General features: G+C 39.2%; 1 protein-coding gene across 1 annotated transcript in view; it reads left to right on the forward strand.

Annotated features, from left to right (window-relative positions):
- Positions 1-25,090, forward strand: part of LOC116814442 (probable maltase-glucoamylase 2) — a 107,155-nt gene that overhangs the window by 16,467 nt on the left and 65,598 nt on the right. The window contains exons 6-16 of the mRNA XM_032761983.2: positions 824-995; positions 3,712-3,811; positions 4,597-4,709; positions 5,730-5,855; positions 7,981-8,112; positions 8,200-8,298; positions 10,925-11,038; positions 12,002-12,086; positions 14,700-14,817; positions 21,407-21,578; positions 22,118-22,234. Of these exons, the coding sequence (XP_032617874.1) occupies positions 824-995; positions 3,712-3,811; positions 4,597-4,709; positions 5,730-5,855; positions 7,981-8,112; positions 8,200-8,298; positions 10,925-11,038; positions 12,002-12,086; positions 14,700-14,817; positions 21,407-21,578; positions 22,118-22,234 (1,348 nt within the window). The remainder of the gene's footprint in view (positions 1-823; positions 996-3,711; positions 3,812-4,596; positions 4,710-5,729; positions 5,856-7,980; positions 8,113-8,199; positions 8,299-10,924; positions 11,039-12,001; positions 12,087-14,699; positions 14,818-21,406; positions 21,579-22,117; positions 22,235-25,090) is intronic.

Genomic DNA, 25,090 nt, shown 5'->3' on the forward strand with positions numbered 1-25,090 from the left:
ATATTTATTTTAAAAATAAAAATAAATATTTAATACATGTTAATATACACTAATATGTTAAATATAAATATATAAATATATATTTTACATAAGATAATATATTTTTATTTATATAAAATATTTATATAAAATTTAATAATATATATTTATATATTTAAATATATTAATATATTTATACACAGAAATATACTTGTGGTTTACATATATTGTAAAATAGGCGATTTTATTGTTTTAAATTATTATTCATACTGGAACTCAAACTTCATTGTCTATCATTTTAAATTATTATTTACTGTGAATTTTACTATCAAGCAGTGACCAACAGTTTGAGCTTAATTCACAAACTGTACTGGAGTAAATGGAAGTATTAGTGTCAGTAAAACCAGTATTCACATCCTGGTACCAGCAGATCAACAGTCAGCTGTGTTATATATCAGGGAAAAATACCTATCCTCAACAGTATCAGTTTCCTTGTCCAAAAAAAGGGACTCAAAATATCCACGTTTGCTAGGGCAATGAGACGTTGTTTATAAAACACCCAGAGTGGTGCCTAGAATGTAGTAGATGCACATTAAATATGAAGTCAACTCTGCTCTCTTTCCCCAATTGTCCAACCTGAGCTCCTGGCGTCCTGGCACTAATGCTGTCTTCCTCTAGAATCAAAGAACCAGAGGTGCCCTAGAAAGGCCTTCAAAGGTAGCATGAAAATTGCTAACGCCTGAAACAACAGAGGTCTAAGTGTATGTGGAAAGGAGAAGATAGCTTCCTGGCAGAGGAAAGAGTGTTTTTTGGTGATTCTTGCTCTACTTACCCCATGGCCCAGGTTGGACACGAGCATCGGGCCCCTCCAGTTTGCCCAGCAGTACCTGCAACTGTCTTTCCGACTCCCCAGTGCCAATGTGTATGGGCTTGGAGAGCACGTGCACCAGCAGTACCGCCACAATATGACCTGGAAGACCTGGCCCATCTTCACCCGGGATGCTACTCCCACCGAGGTGAGGTGCCTTTCCTCCTGAGTATCACCCACAGTAAGGGATACCCTCCTTCCTTTCCTGAAAGTAGCCTGCAGGAATACATCTATCTTACTTTGCTCATTTTAGATGTGTTAGTGTTGAAAAATATTTGTTCTTGAGGCCTATAAATTCAGGAATATAGCAATATTAAAAATAAAAAAATTAAATTAGAAATTTTCTAGCAATTCGAAATGCAGCATTTTTTAAAACAAATTTCACTTTTAATGGGAAATACAATTTCATGATTATATTAGAACGTAGTATACTTCTGCCAAATTACTATGTCTTGGTTTAATAACTGAGGAAAGGAAGGCTTCAGTAGGAGCCATGCTAAGTAGAACTTGGTGGACTAAAAATGTCTCTTTTGATAGCTTTCATACTGTTCTAGGTGTTTGCTAGTGAAAGTATGTTTCAGAGACGTCAGCGTTGGCATCACCTGGGAGGTTGTTAAAAATGCAGAATCTCAGGCCATAGCCCAGACCCACTGGATCCAAATCTGCATTTTTACAAGATCCCCAGGTGACTCACATTCATATTAAAGTGGGAGAAAGACTGCTCTGGATTAATGCCTCTCAGCTTATCTGGGGTGAAGGACTAGTTTCTTTAAAAAAAAAAAATCCAGCATGGGCAATAATTTTGTAAAATACAATTATAATATATTACTGAAAAAATGAAATAAACCCAAAGACATACCAAAAAAGCCTAAATTTTCAGTAGAGCAGACATAAGAGATTACCCTTTTCAATTGCTATACAAGAATTTCTAAACTTTGACTTTTGATTTTTGTACTTGTCTTGTGGCTGACTGATAACAAAGGGTTTGAGGAGGTGTTGTTCCATGGACAACGCTTTGAGTCACACAGGTTTGTAGAGCATGTCTTGAAGCCTCCATTTGCTGATGATATTTCCTGGATCCGTTCAAGAGCTGCAAGTTGAAGTATGGTGCAAGGGAGAGAGCTGACATTTTGCAATTCATATTTGGCAGGAGATGAACAAAGCAAGTAGCACATTAACCTGTAGCCCAGCTACCAGCATCTGATGCAATGGAGGGAGTGAACTTGCTGAGCAGAGCAAAGACAAAAAAAGCAGTGGCCAAAGCATGTAATAAATGTTTGGTCAAGGACCGTGGCAAATATTGAATACTATGAATCGTACTACGTTTGACTTTCTATAGCTGACATTCCTAAATTGTATAGTCACAGATCAGATGTAATGCCTTCCATCCTTCCTGTTTTTCTTCCTTTCTTTTTTTTTTTTTTTTTTTTTTTTTTTTTTTTTTTTTTTTTTTTTTTGAGACGGAGTCTTGCTCTGTCGCCCAGGCTGGAGTGCAGTGGCGCAATCTCGGCTCACTGCAAGCTCCGCCTCCTGGGTTCACGCCATTCTCCCGCCTCAGCCTCTCCGAGTAGCTGGGACTACAGGCGCCCGCCACCACGCCCAGCTAATTTTTGTATTCTTAGTAGAGACGGGGTTTCACCGTGGTCTCGATCTCCTGACCTTGTGATCCGCCCGCCTCGGCCTCCCAAAGTGCTGGGATTACAAGCGTGAGCCACCGCGCCCGGCTCTTCCTTTCTTTTTTCTTTCCTTTCTCCCCTGCTTTTATCTTTCTTTAAAATGCATTTTAAAAATTTTGTCTGTATGCTATCCAAGTGTGATGCCATTAGTTTTCCTGGCTATAATTTTACATCTAGCTGAGGCTTATTGATCTTCTCAATTTTGCAAATTATGTCGATTCTTTCTTTTCCCTCTCCTGGTATTTACCATTATCAGTATTATTGCCTTATGCTTTGGCTAAGATGATGATACTGTCACACAGGGAACTCGTAAAACATTCTCCGTATTCTAATCTCAACTTCTTTTATTCTTACAGCACTTAGAGTTACACACACACACACACACACACATACACACACACACACACATTATCTCTTCTTATGTCAGTGCTCATCACAGCTTTGTCACAGATTTCAATATTTTTTCTTTCTCTTTTTATTAGTTTTAAGCTTTTTTTTAACCACTTAAGTATTATATGTTAACTACAGAAACATTAGAAAATACAACTAGGTGTAAAAAATTCAAAATTACTCATAATACCATCACTTTCTGCTAATATTTTGGTATACATCATAGCAAATATGTTTACAAAATAACTTGATTGAGTTATAATTTATAGGCCAAAAAATTTATCTGTTTTAAGTGTGCAATTCAATGGCTTTGAGCACATATACTGAGTTAGGCAAGCATTGTCATAATCCAGTTCTATAACTTTGACATCACTGCAATAGGATCCCTTCTGCCCTTTGAGACTTAAACTTCAGAGCTCCCTTCAGCCCTAACCAATTAATAACCTACTTTCTGTCCCTATAGATTTGACTTTTCTAGATACTTCAGATCAATGAAATCATACAATATATGGTTGTTTGTGTCTGTTTCTTTCCCTTAGCATAACACTTTCAAGGTTTATTTATATTGCAGTGTGTATGATTATTTTATTATTGTTGAATGGAATTCTTTGTATAGATATACTGTATTTTATTCATTTTCCAGTTGATAATATCATTTCAATGTCTTTTTGATACAATGTTAAACTATATGAAGTGTTGACCAAGTATATGTTACAGATGGCTTTTGAATTTATTTTAGGGTGAATGAAAACTTTCTTAACACATAACACTATTACTTTTCTTCTATTTTGCTGATAGGGCATGATTAATCTGTATGGAGCTCATACCTTCTTCTTGTGCCTTGAAGATGCCAGTGGCTCCTCTTTTGGAGTTTTTCTGATGAACAGTAATGCCATGGGTAGGAAGCATCTTTTTATCTTCTGTAGGTAGGAATATGTTTTAGGATTCTGCTTTTATAAATACTACTTTTATGGTGAGATCACTGTTGAACAGAAAGCATTTTGAACCTACAATACTTTTGTTGAAACTGGAACCTGAAAGTAGGTTAACCTGTCTACAAATCCAGGTCATACTTGACATTATTTTCATTGAAAACCACTTCAGGGGTCTTCTTTGATATAATGTTTCCCCTCATAGTCTGTAGAAAATAGGATCCGCTGATAGACACATTCCAAAAATATCTGTAGATTTCAACGTGTAAATTGTGCTTTCTGTCTGTAGGCAACAAGGCTGTGTTTTGTAGGCTGTTTCTCATAGCCCACCCACCCTTTCCCCGCTCTCCAAATCTTCCTTCTCCAGCTTCTGGATTAATGGTACTCTAATAAGCATTTTTATTTATTTTTAAATATTTAATTGTAGTCAAACTCATCTAATAAAATTTTTAAAACTTTTTTTGGGTGAAGCTACTCGCAAAACCCAGGAGCTTGTAATTTTATGTGGTCAGGTTAAAATAAAATTTGTTCTTCTTTCTCTTAAAAAAAAAAACTCAATTCTTCATTAGTGTCTTACACATTCAATACTTTGATAAACTCCAACAACAATCCTCTGATAAAAAGACAGTGTGATTTTCATCCATTTCAAAATGAGACTGAGACTCTTTTAGGTGGCTCAGCTATTTATACTGCAGAGAAGAGCTTACTTCCAACCATAAGATTCTAATAAATCTCCTTATAATTTTTTCAGAGGTTACCCTTCAGCCAGCTCCTGCGATCACTTATCGCACGATTGGAGGCATTCTTGACTTTTATGTATTCCTAGGAAACACTCCAGAACAAGTGGTTCAGGAATACTTGGAGGTATGTCTTTGCATTTAGATAGTCATTATTTACTGCTAGTATCTCATATACTCATTATAAATTAATAAAAGAAAAATAAAAGGTATTAGTAAAGTGTATGGATTATAAATGCTGGGCTAGTGAGTCTTTCATGTATTGTTTATTTATTTTGATGACCTTTATTGGGTGCTTTCTGCATTCCAAAGAGACACTGTGCAAGGCTCGAGAAATGCAAAAAGAAGTCATACGCCATCCTGCTTTCAAGTAACTCGTAGTCCATTCTTGTATCGCACAAATCAGCAAAGCTTATTAATTCAATGAGTTAAAATTCAGCGAAAAGGAACTACCTGAATAAACTTTGCTAGCTATTCATATTTGACTCAAATTATAGAAAAGGAAGAAACTTGAGGTCGGACACAGTGGCTCACGCCTGTAATTCCGGCACTTTGGGAGGCCAGTGCGGGCAAATCCCTTGAGGTCAGGAGGTTGAGACCAGCCTGGCCAACATGGCAGAGCCCTGTCTGTACTAAAAATACAAAAATTAGCTGGGCATGGTGGCGTGAGCCTGTAATCTCACTCTTAATCCTATCAGTTCTTATTCCTTTACCTTTGTGCAAACCACTATCTGAAATTATATTAGGCATTTATTTATTTCCTCTAAGCTCTCTGAGGGCAGGAGCTATGTTTGCTCTGTGCCACTATATTCCAAGTGCCCATATTAGCCCTTGCCACACTGTGAACAAATACTCAGAAAAACACTTGTAGAATAGTGAATGTCACCGGTTTCCCCCAAGATGACACCATTACTGAAACATTTTCTGCAAATTTTATTAGTGTCTGATGTTGGGAATACATTTATGTACTTAGTAAAGAAGGATGTGATTGTGGGATTTCACAAATTATTCTAGCAGATTACTCTTAGCTCTGACGTTTTCAGCTCTGGGAACTTCACAGAAAATGAAATGGGGCTAATGTTTCCAGAGTTGGGCATGGGGCTACAGTGTTTATGCTAAAAGCCTACACACTTACTTATCTTTTCAGCTTGTTGGACGGCCATTCTTGCCTCCCTATTGGAGTCTTGGATTCCAGCTTAGTCGCAGGGATTATGGTGGCATCAATAAATTGAAAGAAGTTGTCAGCCGAAATCGTTTAGCTGAGATACCATATGTAAGTTGAAACTTCTTTTACCATGCATTTGACACCAATTCCCATTTTTATTTTTTGCATTAAATTCAATTTATTAGGAAAAATGTAGATAAATCAATAGATTGATAGACAGGCACACTTGCTGGCAGAAATTTGCGTGTTAAGTTATGTATCTGCACATGAAAAGTATACTGTTAATGAAGTCTGATAGATATGGCTTTGAATTTTAGCTGTACCTCTTCATAGCTCTGTGCAATGTTGCGCTAGTTAATTAACATCTCTGAGCCTTAGTTTCCACCTTTATAGAATGAGAATGTAAGACTTACTTTGGTGGGCTGGTAGTAAGGAATGCCTTATACTGTGCATGTAAAGCATCTAGCACAGATGGTGAACATCATCAAAGTTAGTTATTATGTTATTAGAGAAAGCAACACTGGAGGTGACATGAGTAACAAGAGCTGATGATTATAACGACTTACAGTAAATGAGTTTCTCATGGTGACCTGGTATACTCCTCCCAGATCTGATAAACTCTAATTTTGAAGCTTCATGGTTGCATCAGTATTTATGATGTTCAATGTCCACCAGTAAGTCAAGATAATTATTAAGCGTGTAATATTTGATGATCTTCTCCATGAGATGCATAACATGTGGCTAATGAATTTATCAAAACAATTTATTTGGGGTAGCTCTTTGGGATTTTGAAACTTTGATGTAAGAATATAGTGTTGGCCCAGTGCGGTGGCTCACACCTGTAATGAGCACTTTGGGAGGCTGAGGCGGGCAGACCACTTGAGGTCAGGAGTTCGAGACTAGCCTGGTCAACATGGTGAAACCCCGTCTCTATTAAAAATACAAAAAAATTACCCAGGTGTGGTGGCACATGCCTGTAATCCCAGCTACAAAGCAGGCTGAGGCAGGAGAATCACTTGAACCTGGAGGCAGAGGTTGTAGTGAGCTGAGATCGCGCCACTGCACTCCAGCCTGGGTGACAGAGTGAGGCTCTATCTCGAGAAAAAATAGAATATAATGTTAACATCTGAAGGAAGACTGAACATGTGGAAATGGCTTTGGCCTGCTTTCAGGGTTCTTCAATCCCATCTCAGAGTAGTGATGAGGACAGGCAGGGGGATCAATTTTTCCTGTAAAAAAAAAACAGATGGTCAATGTATTTTGGTGTCAAAGGGGAATTGATTGTATTTAATTTTACTTCTCCCATATCTACTATCTGCAAACATCCAATTCCAGGAAGAATTTTCTTCCACAAGTAGAATCTTTCCCTACATGTGTTTGTGGAGGACACCTGGGTCCTACATGACTGCTCAGTATTAGAACGGTTGATGCCACTTTGGGCAACAGGCCATAAGCCACATTTTCCTTCAAGCCTGTAAGGTCGAGACTCCTACTGTATGATACTTGAGGAACACTTAGAAGAACACTTCCTTTGTCTTTGAGGAAGGTGGCAGATTGGGGAAAAAAAGAGCATCTGAAGCCAAAGAGCCTGTCCCGAAAGCCCTCATCAGCCCCCCTACCTCCCAGTGCATGTATTTTGGGAAATGTCACTGAACTCCCCTACATTTCAATTTGCTCACTAAGAATAACACCTGCTCCCCATAGGCTGGTATGCAAACACAAGGAAAAATGTGTGCATGAGAGTTTATTTGAGTAAGGCTTTATCTTTTTGTCATTGATCTTTGTTAATCATTACTCTAGCACTTTGGTAGGGCAAAAGATCATTTTCTCCTCATATGATATATTCTGGCTTAATGCTTGGGTTAAGTTAGTACATGGTTATAACACTAATAATGTAATTCATTCAAACAATCATTTAAAGAGCATCTGTTTTATGTCAAGCATCCAAGCTCTCAAGTTACAGAGATGAACAAGATGCAATTCCTGCTCTCAAGTCCCTCCCAATAACTTAATGACATGCACCTGTCAGGATAAGGAGGTAAAACTGCAACCAAACAGCAATCATGTCTTTCAAAGATGGCTTATTTACTCCTAAGAAGTAGCCAAGCCTTGGAAGTTCCAGGATCATTAGGAAATATGGTTTCATTTTCCATGGTCAGGAACCAGAGCTGTAGTAGTTTCCATCAGCACAGTGCTGTTTCCTAGGTTCTGACTGGCTAGAGCTCTCTTTCAGGATGTCCAGTACTCTGACATAGACTACATGGATGGAAAGAAAGATTTCACTGTTGATGAAGTCGCTTACTCTGGTCTCCCAGATTTTGTCAAGGAGTTACATGACAACGGACAGAAATATCTTATTATTATGGTATGTTCAAACACTTGTTACGTTATTTTTTCTTTCGCAGTGCAAAAAATTTATGAAAATAATATTTATATCATATTTCTTTATTAGAATCCTGGCATCTCCAAAAACTCTAACTACGAGCCCTATAATAATGGAAGCCTGAAGAGAGTGTGGATCTTGGGGAACAATGGCTTTGCTGTTGGGGAGGTAATTTCTTAAGAAAATCAAACTAAATTATGATTGTTTTGGGGAGTTTGTACTTTTGGTATGAAGATGAATGAAAGGCAAGTTACAATTTGTTACTGTTTTCATGGCTTTAGAGGTTTCTTTTATTACTATTTTAAACCAGTAGATATAATAATAGAATGATTAAAAACCTGAAGAATTTAAAAAGCTAGACTTGATCCTCTAATACCATAGATAATTGAGAAGCAATACATAATTAGAAGAAAAATCAGTTACCTAAAGCCCTCCCACCTCCAAATTTCTCTTTCCCAAGACAATAAATTCAGTTACAAAAATATAGAAAGATGCTCACAGATTAATGTGGAACTGATCTCAGCTAATATATTTTATTTTTTTAATTTTTAATTTTTATTTTTTTGAGATGGAGTTTCACTTTTGTCACCCTGGCTGAGTGCAATGGCATGATCTTGACTCACTGCAACCTCCAACTCCTGGGTTCAAGTGATTCTCTTACCTCAGCCTCCCGAGTAGCTGGGATTACAGGCACACGCCACCATGCCTGACTAATTTTTGTATTTTTAGTAGAGATGGGGTTTCTCCTTGTTGGTCAGGTTGATCTCGAACTCCTGACCTCGGGTGATTCGCCTGCCTCAGCCTCCCAAAGTGCTGGAATTATAGGTGTGAGCCACCATGCCTGACCTATATTTTAAATTTACACAAGACTTATGAGCACAGTTTTGATTCTAAGGTAGTGGACTCAGGCAGTGGAATAGGCTGAGCTGGGGCCTATGTTCAGGATAACTAAATTTCTGAGAGTACTTTAAATCAAATCACATAGGCAATTTCAATTATATGGAGGGTCAGCCCTAGATGATTGGATTCTGTAAGATTTACTCAAATTGGTGCTTCATCTAGAGAGTTCACGTGACTGCAGATCTTGTTGCTCCTGAGTAGTTTATTTTGCAAAACTGTCTTTTCAGGGTTGTGGATGATCCCTTACCAAACTCTACTCACTTAATTCCTTTCATTGACTCTTTCGATGCTTAATTCTATTTACTTTTTTTTTCATTGATTCTAACTTTTCATGAAGCAGTAGGAAAGTTTTCTTCCTTCTGCACACCAAGTCTTTGCTATTACTGTTTCGTTAGAAGCTAATTTCTAAAATATTAGATAAGCCCATATTTATATACTGCATTTAGAGTCCATAGTCAAATAAGAATTATTTTGCTTACCTAAAATTTTATCCACACTTACGAGTCATTTCAATAGTACTCATATTTGAGTGAGATATCATTAAGAATTTGCATATAATTACAAAGAATGAATTACATGGTTGACTTCATTGACCAATAAATGGCATGAATCATTTAATCTAAGATGTTGGCAGAGATAGCAGTAGTGGAGGTGCATAGTGGTGTGTGTTTTTTGTTTTTTTGTTTTTTTTTGAGATGGAGTCTTGCTCTGTTGCCCAGGCTAGAGTGCAGTGGCACGATCTCAGCTCACCGCAACCTCTGCCTCCCAGGTTCAAGCGATTCTCCTGCCTTAGCCTCCCAGGTAGCTGGAATTACAGGTGCCTGCCACCATGCCTGGATGATTTTTGTATTTTTAGTAGAGACAGAATTTCACCCTCTTTGCCAGACTGCTCTCGAACTCCTGACCTCGTGATCCACCTGCCTCAGCCTCCCAAAGTGTTTGCATTACAGGCGTGAGCCACTGTGCCTGTCCAGTGGTTTGTTTTAAATGCACTTGGTTGAATAAAATTTGCTGGCCTGCTCTAGGTTGAATGTTGCTGTAGGTGACTGTTTTGTGACACCACCTGTTTCCTGGGGTGCAAAGTTACATCTAATTGTTAGTTGATGCCCATCACCTAAAACAAAGAGCCAGGAGCTCAATACATTTACTGCGGGTATTTCAAGTTCCCATCTTGAGTTTTGAGAATTATCCATATTTTAAAATACGTATTCATTACGTTCCCAGAGTGTAAAGTTGTTCCTAAATTACAATCTATAAATTTATGGGGAAAATGAACAAAAACTTTTCACAAAAACTGGTATCCTTTTAATTAAGAATTTTCAAAAATTTGGCTATGGTTATATCTTTGTTGTGGAAAATCTTTAAAGCTATTGTTTGATAGGCATAGACAGAAAAGGGAGGTAGAATTTAAAAAATGACATGAGTAAGAAGTGCAAACTTCATTCAACCATTTATAAAATGTTGTTTATATGCCAAAAATATCAACACCTTATTTATAATCATAATTATTCAAAGTAGACTTTGTGTGACCTTTAATTAACAAACTTGAAAAAAGTTCATTCTCTTGAAAAATAATATATAGACTTTCTAGTATTTTAAACAATTTGTCTCCCAACTGGCCTGACATAATGCAGTTGTACTTTTTAAATTTTCTTTTGCACAGAAAAGGACTTATGGTGGCTTTTCATCGATCTACTCTGTTGCTTTTCCTTTTATTGTTTCTTCCTCTTGTTCCTTGTATGCATTTTATTGTTTAGTTTCTGTTGGGGGAGTCACACATTTTATTTCTAAAATGACAAACAAAATGAGGCTCCTAGTAGAAGAAATCACTGTCAGTAAAAATGAAAAACCTTCAACCAGGCTGATTGCCACTGCCTTCCTCTTTGTGTCCTAGGGGTATCCGGGACCAACAGTCTTTCCCGATTATACCAATCCAGTATGCACTGAGTGGTGGATAGATCAGGTCGCTAAATTTCATGATCGTCTGGAGTTTGATGGAGTGTGGATTGTAAGTTATTACTGCTGACTCAAATTTCCTTTGGAAACAGATATGCCAAATTTTCAGATGAGTTTTGACCTTGATGTGTAATAAAAAATAGTTTGCTTTACATAGTAGTATTCAAAATTATTTTACTTCTGAGTCTATATCCAGTGAATTAAGCTCCTGAGAGCCTTAGGTTCTTATCCTGCATCTTTCATCAACTGGTTATTTCATTTTGATAAAGTTTTTGCTTTCTCCATTAACTGGTTGTCAGCTTAAAAATACTGTTTTATTAAAACAGTATTATAATTGCTACTATTTGTAGCATTGATTCATAAAAATTTAAATTAATCATTAGAGAATAATTTAATGAGGGTCTCGTATTTTTATGGAAGAACAATAGGAATTTCTTCAACAAATATTCTCTGAGTGCCAATGTGCAAGGCATTGGAGCAGTCATTTTCGGAAGCACTCTGATGAATAAGATGTGCAATGATAAAAAAATCGTTTGTTACCAAGATTAAACATCACTTATTTTTAATTCATGTAAGAAAATAGATTTGATCTTAATTATATTCTCTTATTGTTCCTCACTCAGAGGAATAAAGGATAGGGACAGTTACACAATAGAAATGTTAGTTTATCTTAGGTTCTTAACAATAACAATAAAATCTTCACAATTTGTAAGGCAAGGATCAACCTTTGAAATGGTATTTCTAAATTAGCTGATTGAAATCAATTTATAAAAGGTAAAAATGTGCCCACTGTCATTTAGAAGTGGAACATACCTTACAAATATATAACCTAATCCAATGACTCCATTTTATAAAAGATGAAACAGAGGGTAAGAAAAATTAGGGAGATTATTTACAATCAAAAAGCAGTTAATAAGGGACCCAGATATCCTGGCTCCTAGTTCAGTAAGCATTTCTCAACAGCTAAATGTAGCTCAATCGCATTTTACACTTTGTGTGTTCTGTGTCTTTGAAGGAAATGAATGAAGTATCTAGCTTACTCCAAGCTTCTGATAACCAGTGTGAATCCAACAACTTGAACTTTCCTCCTTTTCTGCCTGGTAAGTTTTCACCTGTTTGCTATGATGTAGGAATAAGCCATGTTTAAAACACCCTCAGTAATACTCAGTGTGGTCAGAAGCAATTTCACTTCCTAGTCCAAGGGGTCTCCTAAACATCCTGAACACTCCTCTACCGAAGTCTCTGCAGTAGTGTTGGGTCTCTGACTACCCTTTTGCTGTCATAACTCCAGGGCAAGCATGTGACAAAGTCTGAGCCTGCCTACCTCCCCTGGCTGCCCTTCCAGTCTAGAGTTCAAAATGCTTTCATCTTGTTCATTTCCCCCAAATCCCTCAGGTGTCAATTTTAAAATCTATGAGAATTTCAGGACACTTTAGGATACAGACTACCTTAAATTGAAGTAAACCTGTAATCTTCTTAACTGTGTTCTCTATTCTTGCCTTCCTTCTTTCCTCCTTACCCTCCCTTCTTTCCTTCTTCCCTTTTTCCTTTTTCTTTTTTCCCTCCCTTCTTTCCTTCTTCCCTTTTTCCTTTTTCTTTTTTCCCTCCCTTGCTTCCTCTCTCTTTGATCATTAACAACAGTTTAAAGCATCAGTGGTGACTTCAAGGTCCTATTTATAGGTCCCATTTCTAGTCAAGTCGATTTTCCAGTTTCTGATTTTGAAAGAATATGTGTGGAGGTGGCGGGTGGTGGTGGCAGTATAGAATACGCTATGCTCTGGCAACAAATAAATCCCAATATCTTAGTGGATTAACACAATAATCGTTTACTTTTTGCTCACATCATACTCATCTGTTTTTTGCTCACATCATATTCTGGTGAAGGATGGGTGACTTGAATCCAAGTGGTGACTCAGATCTATGTCTGGTTCTCCCATCTCCTCAGAGACACTTGTTTCTGGCTTCCTGGGTGAGGGAGAGAGAGGGTGGAGAAGATTTTATGGGCAGGCCTAGAAGGGAGGTGTACCCAACTGGCCCACATTTCCTTGCCAGAATCTGGTCACGTAGCCTCAGCTTAACCTCAAGGGATGGTATAATCTTCTTATATTTCCAGGAAGAGAACGCTGGCATGTTGGGCATCTGAACAGTCAGTGTATTCTGATTTGCCCACTTTACTTATACCCCTGAGACCAAGGTACAGCTGTTTCTTTAACTCCTTTTGGTCACTTAAGGAGTAAATTATTTTTTGGAGGAAGTCTTGATCTATTGCAAAATCTACTGTTTGCTTTTTCAACTTACTCTTTGTTCTTCTCTGCTCTGTCTGTATTCCCTCATCTTTTTTTCCACTCTGGATTAGTTTATCACTTTTTTTTTTTTCTTAATCTCTCAGTCCTCTTTTTGGCCAAAACTAAATTTTGTTGCTGATTTTTTTTTTTTCCCTACAGAAAACCTCAATCCTATCACTTTCTGCTTGCTTCTGGTGGGCACTCCACTCCCTACCCCCAGCATTTTGTCTACTCACATATGACTGGCCACTTTTGCTCATAGCCAGGCAGCCCCTCCCCTTTCCAGGATTGCATAGTGCACATTAATTAGCATGAGAAAGAGCACTGAAGTGGTTGTGAATCTCATGCCACACACCAAGCTGTGCAAGAAATAGAATTTTCTTCCCATCTTACATTTCAACTTAATTTCCAACTCCAAACCTTGATTCTGTTATACTGGGTGGGAAAACTCAACCTCAGTCTTTCCTGGTCCCACCACTTTCTGGAATTGTGCCTCACACTCAGGTCCTAGGTATAGGCAAGACTTTGTGAAGGAAGGTAGATACGGCCCCAGTGAAGAGTTCACAAGGAGAGGAAGTGGCAGAGAAGACTGGCCATTTTAGGCTTGAGGAAGGGAAAATGCAAACAATAATTCTCAGAGGCAGGATTTGAGTACTTACACATCAAACTATCAAACTACCCAAATGTCACACCTTATTTTTTATTTTATTTTATTTTATTTTTTTTGAGATGTAGTCTCGCTCTGTCGCCCAGTCTGGAGTGCAGTGGCATGATCTTGGCTCACTGCCACCTCCGCCTCCCGGGCTCAAGTGATTCTCCTGCCTCAGCCTCCCAAGTAGCTGGAACTATAGGCACACGCCATCATGCCTGGCTAATTTTTGTAATTTTAGTAGAGATGGGGTTTCACCATGTTGGTCAGGCTTGTCTCGAGCTCTTGACCTCAGGTGATCCACCTGCCTCGGCCTCCCAAAGTGCTGGGATTACAGGCGTGAGCCACTGTGCCCGGCCTCTGTTTTTCTTTTAAGTGTGACTGTATTATAAAAAAGAAAACGTTCCCTTTCTCTGCCTTCATACCTATACATTGTACACTCAATTTCTCTTGATTAAATATATGTAGATAAACATTTATACTTAGGCTCAGATCCACTACGTTTGCTCTGAGCACGTTTCTCAGTTGCCTCCCCTCACCAGGATTCTTTGTGAGCTCCAGGGAATGCAGATTAATTTTAATAATGCATCTCCTTGGAGGGCTCAATGTGAGCCCCAGGCAGGAAATAGCATTTAGGATAGAATTTAAAATCTGGAACGGATTTGGTTAGGTGGAGATTGGTGGGGAAGGTACAGTAATCAGGAAGGAAATAATTGGGCCGCTATTTTGTTAAAGATGGTTAATGAGGAAGTGCCTCACTAATGAGTATTTCCCTCCAGGAGTTCTGGATCACTTACTTTTTGCAAGAACTCTCTGCATGGACACGGAGTTTCATGAGGGCCTTCACTATGACATTCACAGCTTGTATGGCCACTCCATGGCAAGAACCACAAACTCGTAAGGACTTGGTTTTCACCCTAATTCCAGATATGCTCAGGTGGGAGGTGGAGGTGGAGGGTTTTTCTTCTGTTCTATAAGTAATATATTGTTCAAATATTTTTTGCATTTATAGAAATAGAAAAACTCTGTTCTCACAGAGTATTTAAGAGTTCCTCTCATATGCACCCTTGGTTTCTGTACAGGATTATTTTTGATTGGCTTATGGCTAAGGAGCTTATTTCAAGGATACTAGCAGGCAATACTATGTAAGGCATTTAGAGGCCTCAGCTAGAAGTCAGCTCTTGCTTGGATCCTTTTACTGAATGCACTAGGATTGCTTGATTTTAGCAAATAAAAATAGAGGACACCAAATTAAATTTGTGTGGGACATTCTCATACTAAAAATTACTCATTTTTTATTTAGAATTTGAATTTACCTGTATTTCCTTTATTTATCTGGAAATGCTACACCATACCCTTCTATTTCCTTTCCAACGTCCTGCTTGTCTACCTCATAATTCTCCCTTCTGCCCCAAGACACACACACACACACACACACACACACACACACACACACACGCATGCACACAACTATCACCATCACCACCACCATCATTACCTAACAGCATCACCATCGTCATAACCACACCATTACCACCACTACCACCATTATTGCCATCACCACCACCATCACTACCACTACTATCACCATTACCACCACCACAGTTATCACCATCATCCCACCACCACCACCACAATCACTACCACCATCACCACCCCCCACCATGACCACCATTCACCATCACCATCATAACCACTACCACTACCACTACCATCACCACCACCACTACCATCACCACCACCACCATCCCTACCACCACCATCACCATCATCACTATCCTCATCACCACCATGACTATCACCACCACCATTACTGCTGTTGCCACCACCACCTTCCCTGCCACTCACCATCATCACTATCCCCATCGCCACCATGACTATCACCACCACCTTTACTGCTGTTGCCACCACAATCCGTTATGAAAGTCTACCAAGGAGACAAATGTGTTCTGCAAACCATTACATCCTTTATATCTTGTCATGTAGATTGTTTACTTGTGACTTTGTAAATTGAGAAAGAACTCCTCTTCTCACTGTGCAGTTTCTTCTGCGGGAGATGGTACAATACAATCATTATACCTAAGAGAGCAAAAAAATTTGGGGCCAGGCTTAAGATTTTAATTTGAATTTGCAGCACAGATGGTGAAACTAAAGTGTTAGAAGAGCTGTTGTGGATCCTCCAGTGGCTTAGGAAAGAGCATCTTTGTCTTTCTCGGCTTCTCTCCTCCTATTTTGGTGTTTCTAGAGCACTGTTGTGCTCTAGAAGACAAGGAGACTTTGATGGGTTTATGGGGCCTGTCTCAGTCCTTTTCTTACTTGACTTCTCTTTCTCCGTGGTACTCAAGGCTATAACCACGCCTTTAAACTTAGCTCCTTCAGTCCTTAAGATACTGCTCTGCTGGCTGGGTGTGGTGGCTTACATCTGTAATCCAAGCACTTTGGGAGGCCGAGGTGGGCAGATCACCTGAGGTCAGGAGTTTGAGACCAGCCTGGCCAACACAGTGAAACCTCATCTCTACTAAAAACAGAAAAATTAGTCGGGTGTGGTGGCGGACGCTTGTAATCCCAGCTATTTTGGAGGCTGAGGCAGGAGGATCGCTTGAACCTGGGAGGCGGAGGTTGCGGTGAGCCGAGATCACGCTATTGCATTCCAGCCTGGGCAACAAGAGTGAAACTCCGTCTCAAAAAAAAAAAAAAAAAAAAAAAAAAAAATAGGCCGGGCGCGGTGGCTCACGCCTGTAATCCCAGCACTTTGGGAGGCTGAGGCGGACGGATCACGAGGTCAGGAGATCCAGACCATCCTGGCTAACACAGTGAAACCCCGTCTCTACTAAAAATACAAAAAATTAGCCAGGCGAGGTGGCGGGCGCCTGTAGTCCCAGCTACTCGGGAGGCTGAGGCAGGAGAATGGCGTGAACCCCAGGGGGCGGAGCCTGCAGTGAGCCGAGATCACGCCACTGCACTCCAGCCTGGGCGACAGCGAGACTCCGTCTCAAAAAAAATAAAATAAAATAAAATAAAATAAATAAAAATAAATTTAAAAAATTAAAAAAGATACTGCTCTGCCTGGCGCCTCTGCTCTCTTTCCAGCTGTTCCCTCTCATCTGTGTGCCTGGATCTTTTCCATCAGCTCTTTCACTGTTGATGATTCTTAGGAATCCATCCTCTGGCCTCTTCTCTTTACAGTCTATGCCAACACATAGGTAATTTATAAGTAATTTATTTCTTTTCATGGTTTTCACTGTAATTAATTCTAATGATTTTAAAATCTATAATTATACCTGGGATGTTTCCCTAATTTTTAGACACAAATATCCAAAGCTATCTTCTGACGTTCCCTCCTTGGATGTTTTGTAGCACCTCAAACACCATTCACCTTGCTCTGTTACCTGTTTTCACCTAATCTTCCCACCGTAGCTGATCATTTTTGAAACTGTTAAATTCTTTTTTTTTTTTGAGACAGAGTTCCTCTTGTTGCCCAGGCTGGAGTGCAATGGCGCGATCTCAGCTCAACGAAACCTCCACCTCCCAGGTTCAAGCGATGTTCCTGCCTCAGGCTCCTGAGTAGCTGGGATTACAGGCATGCGCCATCACGCCCAGCTAATTTTGTATTTTTGGTAGAGACGGGGTTTCTCCATGTTGGTCAGGCTAGTCTCAAACTCCCGACCTCTGGTGATCCGCCCGCCTTGGCCTCCCAAAGTGCTGGGATTACAGGCATGAGCCACCATGCCTGGCTGAAACTCTTAAATTCTGTGTCTTGGTTGGTAGCAACAGCATCCCTATATCCCAGACTCCCAAGTGAGAAGCATGAAGCCATCCTTTATGCCTTTTGTGCACTCACATGCAATCAGTCCTTGATCCTTTTGATGTTACTTTTGAAACATTTCTGTAACCACCTCCATTTTCGCCCATTAATACTTCTTAAGTTATCATCATCCCTCACACAAATCATCACACTAGGCCCAGAACTAATCTTCCTGACTTTACCCTTATCTCCCAGTAACCTACCCTCTACCCTTTCTACCTGAAGCATAGTCCAAGGAACAGCTGCATCAGCATCACCAGAAAACATTAGCAACTTGGACCTCAACCCTGAACTTAGTAATCAAAACTTGCATTTTATCAAGATCCCTGGGTGTATTGAATGTATGTTAAAATTTAGAAAGCACTACTGTACATTCCTGACAAAGTGAACTTTCTAAAGCACAGTTTGCTGATTTCTCTCCCCAGTGTAAAATTATTTGTGCCTTGCTATTTTTTATACAGTAAAATTCTTAGCATAACCTATAAGGTACTTTATAATCTAACCCTTTCTTACAATTTTTCTCTCACTTTTGCAGCTTCTTCTTGTTCCCAAATCCAAGTGCTATTCGTTCTTCCATGCCTTTCATGTGCTATTTCCCCTGCACAAGATGGCCTTCCTTACCCTGTCCATTTTGCAAAATATACTTATCAATAAAACCTCACCTGAGATCTCAATTCTGGAAACTTTCCTGACAGTTCTAGGAAAAGATTATTTCCCATTTTCTGTGCCACATTTGTTTATATTCCAATATGCTTAGTATGCAAAAAACATGGTATCAATTTTTAGATGCTAATTTACTCTCTGCTGGACTGTAAACTTTTTGAGGGCAAAGTCACCCCATATCCTTAGCCTTATCAATAGTGTGTGTACTGAAGACACTTTGTTGGATAAATGCCTGGCCTGAGAGAGCGAGGAAGGGCAGGACCCAGCACCTAGGGGACCTGATGACTTTGAGGCAGAGACTGGGTCGGTGTTATTTTCCAGCACTATTTTGTCCTCATGACTTTGCATTATGTTAGATTATCCAGATGAGAGTTCTTGTCCAGAAAATGTAAAAGTTTGTATTTTGGTTAAAAAAAAAAGCTCTAGGAAGAACAACATATATTTCTGATTCATTATCTTCTCTTTCTTTGTCTTTTCTCTCTTATTCTATTTTTCCTGAGAAATAAACTGGATAAATAAGACTCAATTTCCTCATCTCTGAAATGAGACTTGGATTGGTATTCCCATAATCTCCTGTTCTGATATATTTTATTCTTAGATGCTTCTATCTAAGAATGAGAAGTGGGAAACAGAGTGAGTAGTCAGGGTAAGAAAGAGTAAGAAACGGTTGGAGGAGGGGAAGAAAGTTTCAAATTGCTTTTTTGTCCGTAACTCCATGTGGTAAAACTGCTATAAAATCAAGAATGGGTTGGTTAATATATTCTAATAGTTATGGTTAATAGTTAAAAGGTAATTGTGATTGAGCAAATAGTAGGTGTCTTTCTAATTTCTCTGGCCAGGCATAATGGCCTATGCTCCCAGAGAACAGTGGAGATAAGTGGAACTTGGTCTTTGGGCATGAGGCAGAAGTGGATCAAAAAATGTAAATATTCATTCAATGGGATCTGGACATCAGAAGAACTAAAGTCTGATAAATATTTGGCTCAACCTTAAATGGAAGTATAGTCTGGGGACATTGGGCCAACCAGGAATAAAATTACCTCTACCTCTAGGCTGAAAGCCGAAGGAGACTAGATTCTTTCAGTGATCACAACCAGATTATAAATTGGCCAGACCTGGGGGATAGAAAAGAGAAAACTAAAAGATAGAAAAGACAAAGCCTCTGAGTAAGACTGTTCCTTTAAGATGTTAAAAAAAAAAAAAAAAGCAACCCAGCAGTTATCTAATCTGTTTTACCATAGTAACAGCCTGCCTCTAAATAAACAGTAACCACAGATATCTTCAACCCTGTTTTCGTTTCACTCTGTGTAAGCTGAATGTATTTCTTTCATGATTGATGACTGCAGAGTATAATAAACCTGCAGCCAGTGGTAATAAAAGTGTCGGCCAGTCTACATTAAAGTAGAAGTGTGCATAGGAGTTGAGTGAGTCCTGTCCTTCAACCTACCCCTATTTTTGACAGTAAATTGTCAGAATGAAGCACTTTACTTTCTTAAAGCAGTTTTCCATCTCAAAATTTTCTCCCTTTTGCCATTATAAGCCATTCAGTATTTATAGACTCTCCAAACATCACTAGGAAAATGAAGTGAGGAGGTCTTGGTGACTGCGATAGTGTCTTGAGGAATTGCCTGGTGCCTGGTAATAAGGATTTGCAGAGAGAGGTTTTAGGAAAAGATACACTTGTCTCAGACCATGCATTAGAAAGCAGGAAAGAAGAGCTTGCCTGTGAAGAGCTAGCAGCAATTGTGGCTCAGGTCTTACTGTCCTCTAATTGTATTATTGTTCAATTTTACAAGTCTAATGGAAGATGTGGGCTTTTTACTACAGGGGGAGAAAAACAAAAGAGGAGAGTCATTTCAATAAAATGCCTATTCAAAAGGTGTCCAGAATAAAAGCTAGGCAAACAGCCTACATCCAACCCTAGGTCACCCCACCGTATGTTCATCCGTGACCCTGAAGTAATTACCATTCTGAATACTGTGCTTTTAATTTCTTTGCTTTCATTTCTTTTTTTTTTCTTTTTTTTTTTCTGAGATGGAGCCTTGCTCTGTCCCCCAGGCTGGAGTGCAGTGGCACCATCTTGGCTCACTGCAACCTCTGCCTCTTGGGTTCAAGCGATTCTGCTGCCTCAGCCTTCTGTGTATGAGTAGCTGGGGCTACAGGTGCACACCACCATGTCTGGCTAACTTCTGTATTTTTAGTAGATACGGGGTTTCACCATGTTGGCCAGGTTGGTCTCAATCTCCTGACCTCGTGATCCACCTGCCTCAGCCTCCCAAAGTGCTGGGATTACAGGTGTGAGCCACCGCGCCCAGCCTGCTTTCATTTCTATATTGTCTTACATAATATGTAATATTTTATATATAATACAATGAAAATAATATTTTTCTATGTTGTTTTTAACTTCATAGAAAGTATCAGATGCGATCTTTTGAGACTTACTCATTTCAATGACTCTTATTTTGCATAGATTAAAATTTGCTAACATTGAGAATTGCTAAGAATAAGTCTGAAGTTTCAGAGGAAGGCAGAAATAAGTTCTGAAGTTTCCGAGGTGTACCAGCTGGTGCATGAGCTCTCCTCTTAGTCCAGCAGAGGGTGCAGAGCTCCCATGGGAGCAGGTGCTATGCTGAACAGGATTATGCATGGCAGAAATTCATGGAACCGAAGGACACTAGAAAGATGATGGGACAAAGAACCCAAATCATGGTTCCGATATACTGTTGACCAAAAGGACCAGACCACAACCAGAGCCAACCAGATAGAGAAAACAAAATTGGGGGATGGAAGCCTAGAGAAATTGCTATGGGGGCTAGAATATAGAGATTTGTGCTGTCTTATATGAGATCTGAAACCTTACCCAAAAATGGGAAAGAAGCTCTTAAATAGTGCTAAGTTTATGACACCCTCATGTTGTTTTCTCAGTTTGGTTAGAAAGTCCATTGCTGCTGTTACTGTAAGGTGAGTCCCAGACATTCACAGCCCACCTCACACTCCACTGGCTGTATTCCTTTCCAGAGCGCTGGAGACCATCTTCATGAATAATAGGAGCTTCATCCTATCCCGTTCTACTTTTGCTGGATCTGGCAAATTTGCTGCTCATTGGCTGGGGGACAATGCGGCCACATGGGATGACCTCCGATGGTCTATCCCCACTATCCTTGAGTTCAACCTGTTTGGCATCCCCATGGTGAGTCTTATTTCCAATCAGGGAACTTTAACCCTTTGTCTGTTGACATTCTTTTAATTAGCAGTGTTAGAGATTATCTGAAAAACCAAAGAGCATGTTCCAAGGTGATATGTATTGGAAAAATCAATTTTTATGTGTTACGTGAGCTGCCTTCTGAAGATAGAATGGTAGTACTTTAGCATTGAGTTGTCATCCGTGGAATCTCTGAAGATAGGAAGGAGACAGCATGAATAAAATGTATTAGTATCACAGGAAAATTCCATCAAGAGAGCATTAGTAAATAAGAAAGTATGAAACTGGGAACTGAATATTAGGGAATAGCCTCAACACAAAGACCATTGTTTGCACTATCAGTGAGTCCGTGATGGATTCTATCTTGTTTCTCTCCTTTGGCTGGAAATGTGCCCTGTGAATCTGGGATCTCCTTAAACATGGGATGATATGACTAAGAGGTTCGCTTTTCCCTTATCATATAAATACTCACTGCATGCTTTCGCCTCTCGTTGACCACAGTGCTTGTATGTGTGCTAATTCTCCAGGTAGGTGCCAACATCTGTGGTTATACCAACAATGTCACAGAGGAGCTCTGCAGAAGGTGGATGCAGCTTGGAGCATTTTATCCACTACCAAGGAATCACAATGGGCCTGGGTTCAGGGTAAGGTCACCAACAGAAGTGATGGAAACTTTTTGGATTAGCTAACCTACTGGCTCTTAAAGAGGATTTGAGGAAAATAATACTACAGGTTGGCACTAACTGCAGAAGGAGGATAAAAAAGTCTTGTATCACAGCCTTAAAAAGCAGGGTATCAATCAAGGTGGGGGTGCATTGGAAGGGGTATGTATATACTGAAAGATTTTATTCTTGGAAACTCACCAACAAAGTGAGAAGATTTGTTAAAGTTTCTATGGTGCTGCCATCACTTCTGTTCTGTCTTATATAAGATAGGACAATTGGAATTTGTTGGTATTTTATTTCAGTTAATACAAGAGAAATCCCTCATAGGTATGGAGGAGCAAGGAGAAAGAATTTAAAAAGGCTTAGGCCAGTGATCTCAAAATTTCTTTCACCTTGTTACAACATTCTACTTTTCTATGAGTAGTTGGGAGGACTTGCCAACTATCTCTCATGACTCATTCCACCTTTAGGCTCTTCCACCCAAAATAGTATTTTTGATGGGCAAGTACATACAAGTGGGTTCGAAGTCCCTCCTAAGGAGATGTTTATGATGATGGCAGAAGCAAGTAGGGTGAGATGTTCTTTCTTTTAATAAAGTAATCTTAAGTTGAAATATTCCCAATTGAGTGGTTTAACTCTTAATAGGTTCATTAGAATAACTTCCTAATGATCATTTAACTCCAGCTCTTGACTTTGTCTTTAACCCAGGAAGGATTAACAGTCAAATCTTCAAAGCATTTTATCCCTGGGCTTTTCTAGCCACTTGTGATCTAGAGAGAGATGAACTATTTCTAAATGTCTAGGCAGGTGGCTGGGAGCAGGTGGGTAGGTGCTCTTCATGAAGCTGTGTCCTAGAAGACTTACGTAGGTAAGAACACTCAGATAACCCAGGAAGCTAGGTTTAAGCACATGTTTTCTTTTGACTAAACTAGCTCTATTCAATAAAATTATAAGGAAAGCCACATATGTCAGTTTAAATTTAAAAAGTACAAAGATGCCGAGTGCTGTGGCTCACACCTGTAATCCCAGCACTTTGGGAGGCTGAGGTGGGAGGATCACCTGAGGTCGGGAGTTTGAGACCAGCCTGACCAACATGGAGAAACACTGTCTCTACTAAAAATACAAAATTAGCCAGGTGTGGTGGCCCATGCCTATAATCCCAGATACTTGGGAGGCTGAGGCAGGAGAATCTCTTTAACCCGGGAGGCAGAGGTTGCGGTGTGCCAGGATCGTGCCATTGCACTCCAGCCTGGGCAACAAGAGCAAAATTCCATCTCAAAACAAAACAAAAACAAAGTACAAAGAAACAGGAACATTATTTTAAAAATACTTTATACAGGTCAATGTGTATACATATATATGTGTGTATATATTACATAGCATTATCATTTCAACCTGTGTTTAACACAAAATATTATTAATGAGCTATTTTATATCCTTTTTATTCTACTAGGTCTTCGAAATTTGGTATGCATTTTACACTTGTAGCATATCTCAGTTTATATGCTAAGATTTTTTGTATGCAGTTGAAGTAAAATGCAATTCTACCGAAGCAATAAAGTTGGTTTAATGGAAAAAAAAATTTACATTGATTGTTTTAAGATTTATATTTAAAGTAACTATCATCAAATAAAATGGAAAGTTTACTTCTTCAGTCTCAATAAACACAGTTCAAGTGTTCAATAACTTCATGTGGTTCGTGGCCACCATAGTGGGCAGCACAGCTCTGTACTTTTGTCAGTTGACAACCGGGGTGATGGAGGCTGTGGAGTGTTATTCTCTTTAATGTTTGGCCTTAGAGTTTTCATGAGCCCTACACTGGGGGCGTAGAGTGGTCTCATGGAATCATTCTATTTAGAGGGGGAGAAATGGGCCTCTTAGGGAGCAAAAGAAAAAAAAGTTCAGGTAACTGTATCCCAAACTCAGTCTCAGTAATGCAGTATAGGATGACATGTCAAAAGATGACGTGTATGTCTTTCACATGTTCCAAATTACATGAAAAATGAACAAAATGAATGCTGATCAATGATGGAAAATTTCCATCTCTGGGTCCAAGGAAAATTAGATTTTTCTTCTGAAGGGTTATTTTTTTACTTTTGGATAAAATCCGCTAAAAACCATCTTCATAATTTATTTGCACAATGTATGTCAAAGAATAAATAGAGGTCACTAATCTTTGGGATAGGGAAAATAAAACAAATGTTGATGATGGAAACATTACAGATAAAACTGGACATAAAATGTTAAAATTAAAATTCACACAAGCACATGGAAAGGAAATGGTGGATTACAGACCGTGGTGGCAGGCAATGTGGCTTATAAGGCAGTGGATTTTTTTTTAGTAGTTGTACAACTTATATTATTTTCCAAATAATATATTATGAGAAACCTCAACATATAAAATAAATTGGAGCAACTTTGGAGGGAGCAGGTCCCACTTTATCTCCATGACAACCCCTGTGGGGCTTCCATTTCACTCTGGGGCTGCTACAAACTGCCCTCAGAAGACAGACACCAATTTTTTTAATTTTTATTTATTTTTTATTTTTCTGTTGCCAGTTTGGAGTGCAATGGCACAATCTCAGCTTACTGCAACCTCCAACTCCCTGGTTCAAGCGATTCTCCTGCCTCAGCCTCCCGAGTAGCTGGGATTACAGGCACGTGACACCACACCCAGCTAATTTTTGTATTTTTAGTAGAGACAGGGTTTCACCATGTTGGCCAGGATGGTCTCCATCTCCTGACCTTGTGATCTACCTGCCTCAGCCTCCCAAAGTGCTGGGATTACAGGCAGGAGCCATTGTGCCTGGCCGATAGACACCAAATTTAAACTGC

The sequence above is a fragment of the Hylobates moloch genome, unplaced genomic scaffold (genome assembly GCF_009828535.3).
Source record: "Hylobates moloch isolate HMO894 unplaced genomic scaffold, HMol_V3 SCAFFOLD_1, whole genome shotgun sequence".
NCBI lineage: Eukaryota > Metazoa > Chordata > Mammalia > Primates > Hylobatidae > Hylobates > Hylobates moloch.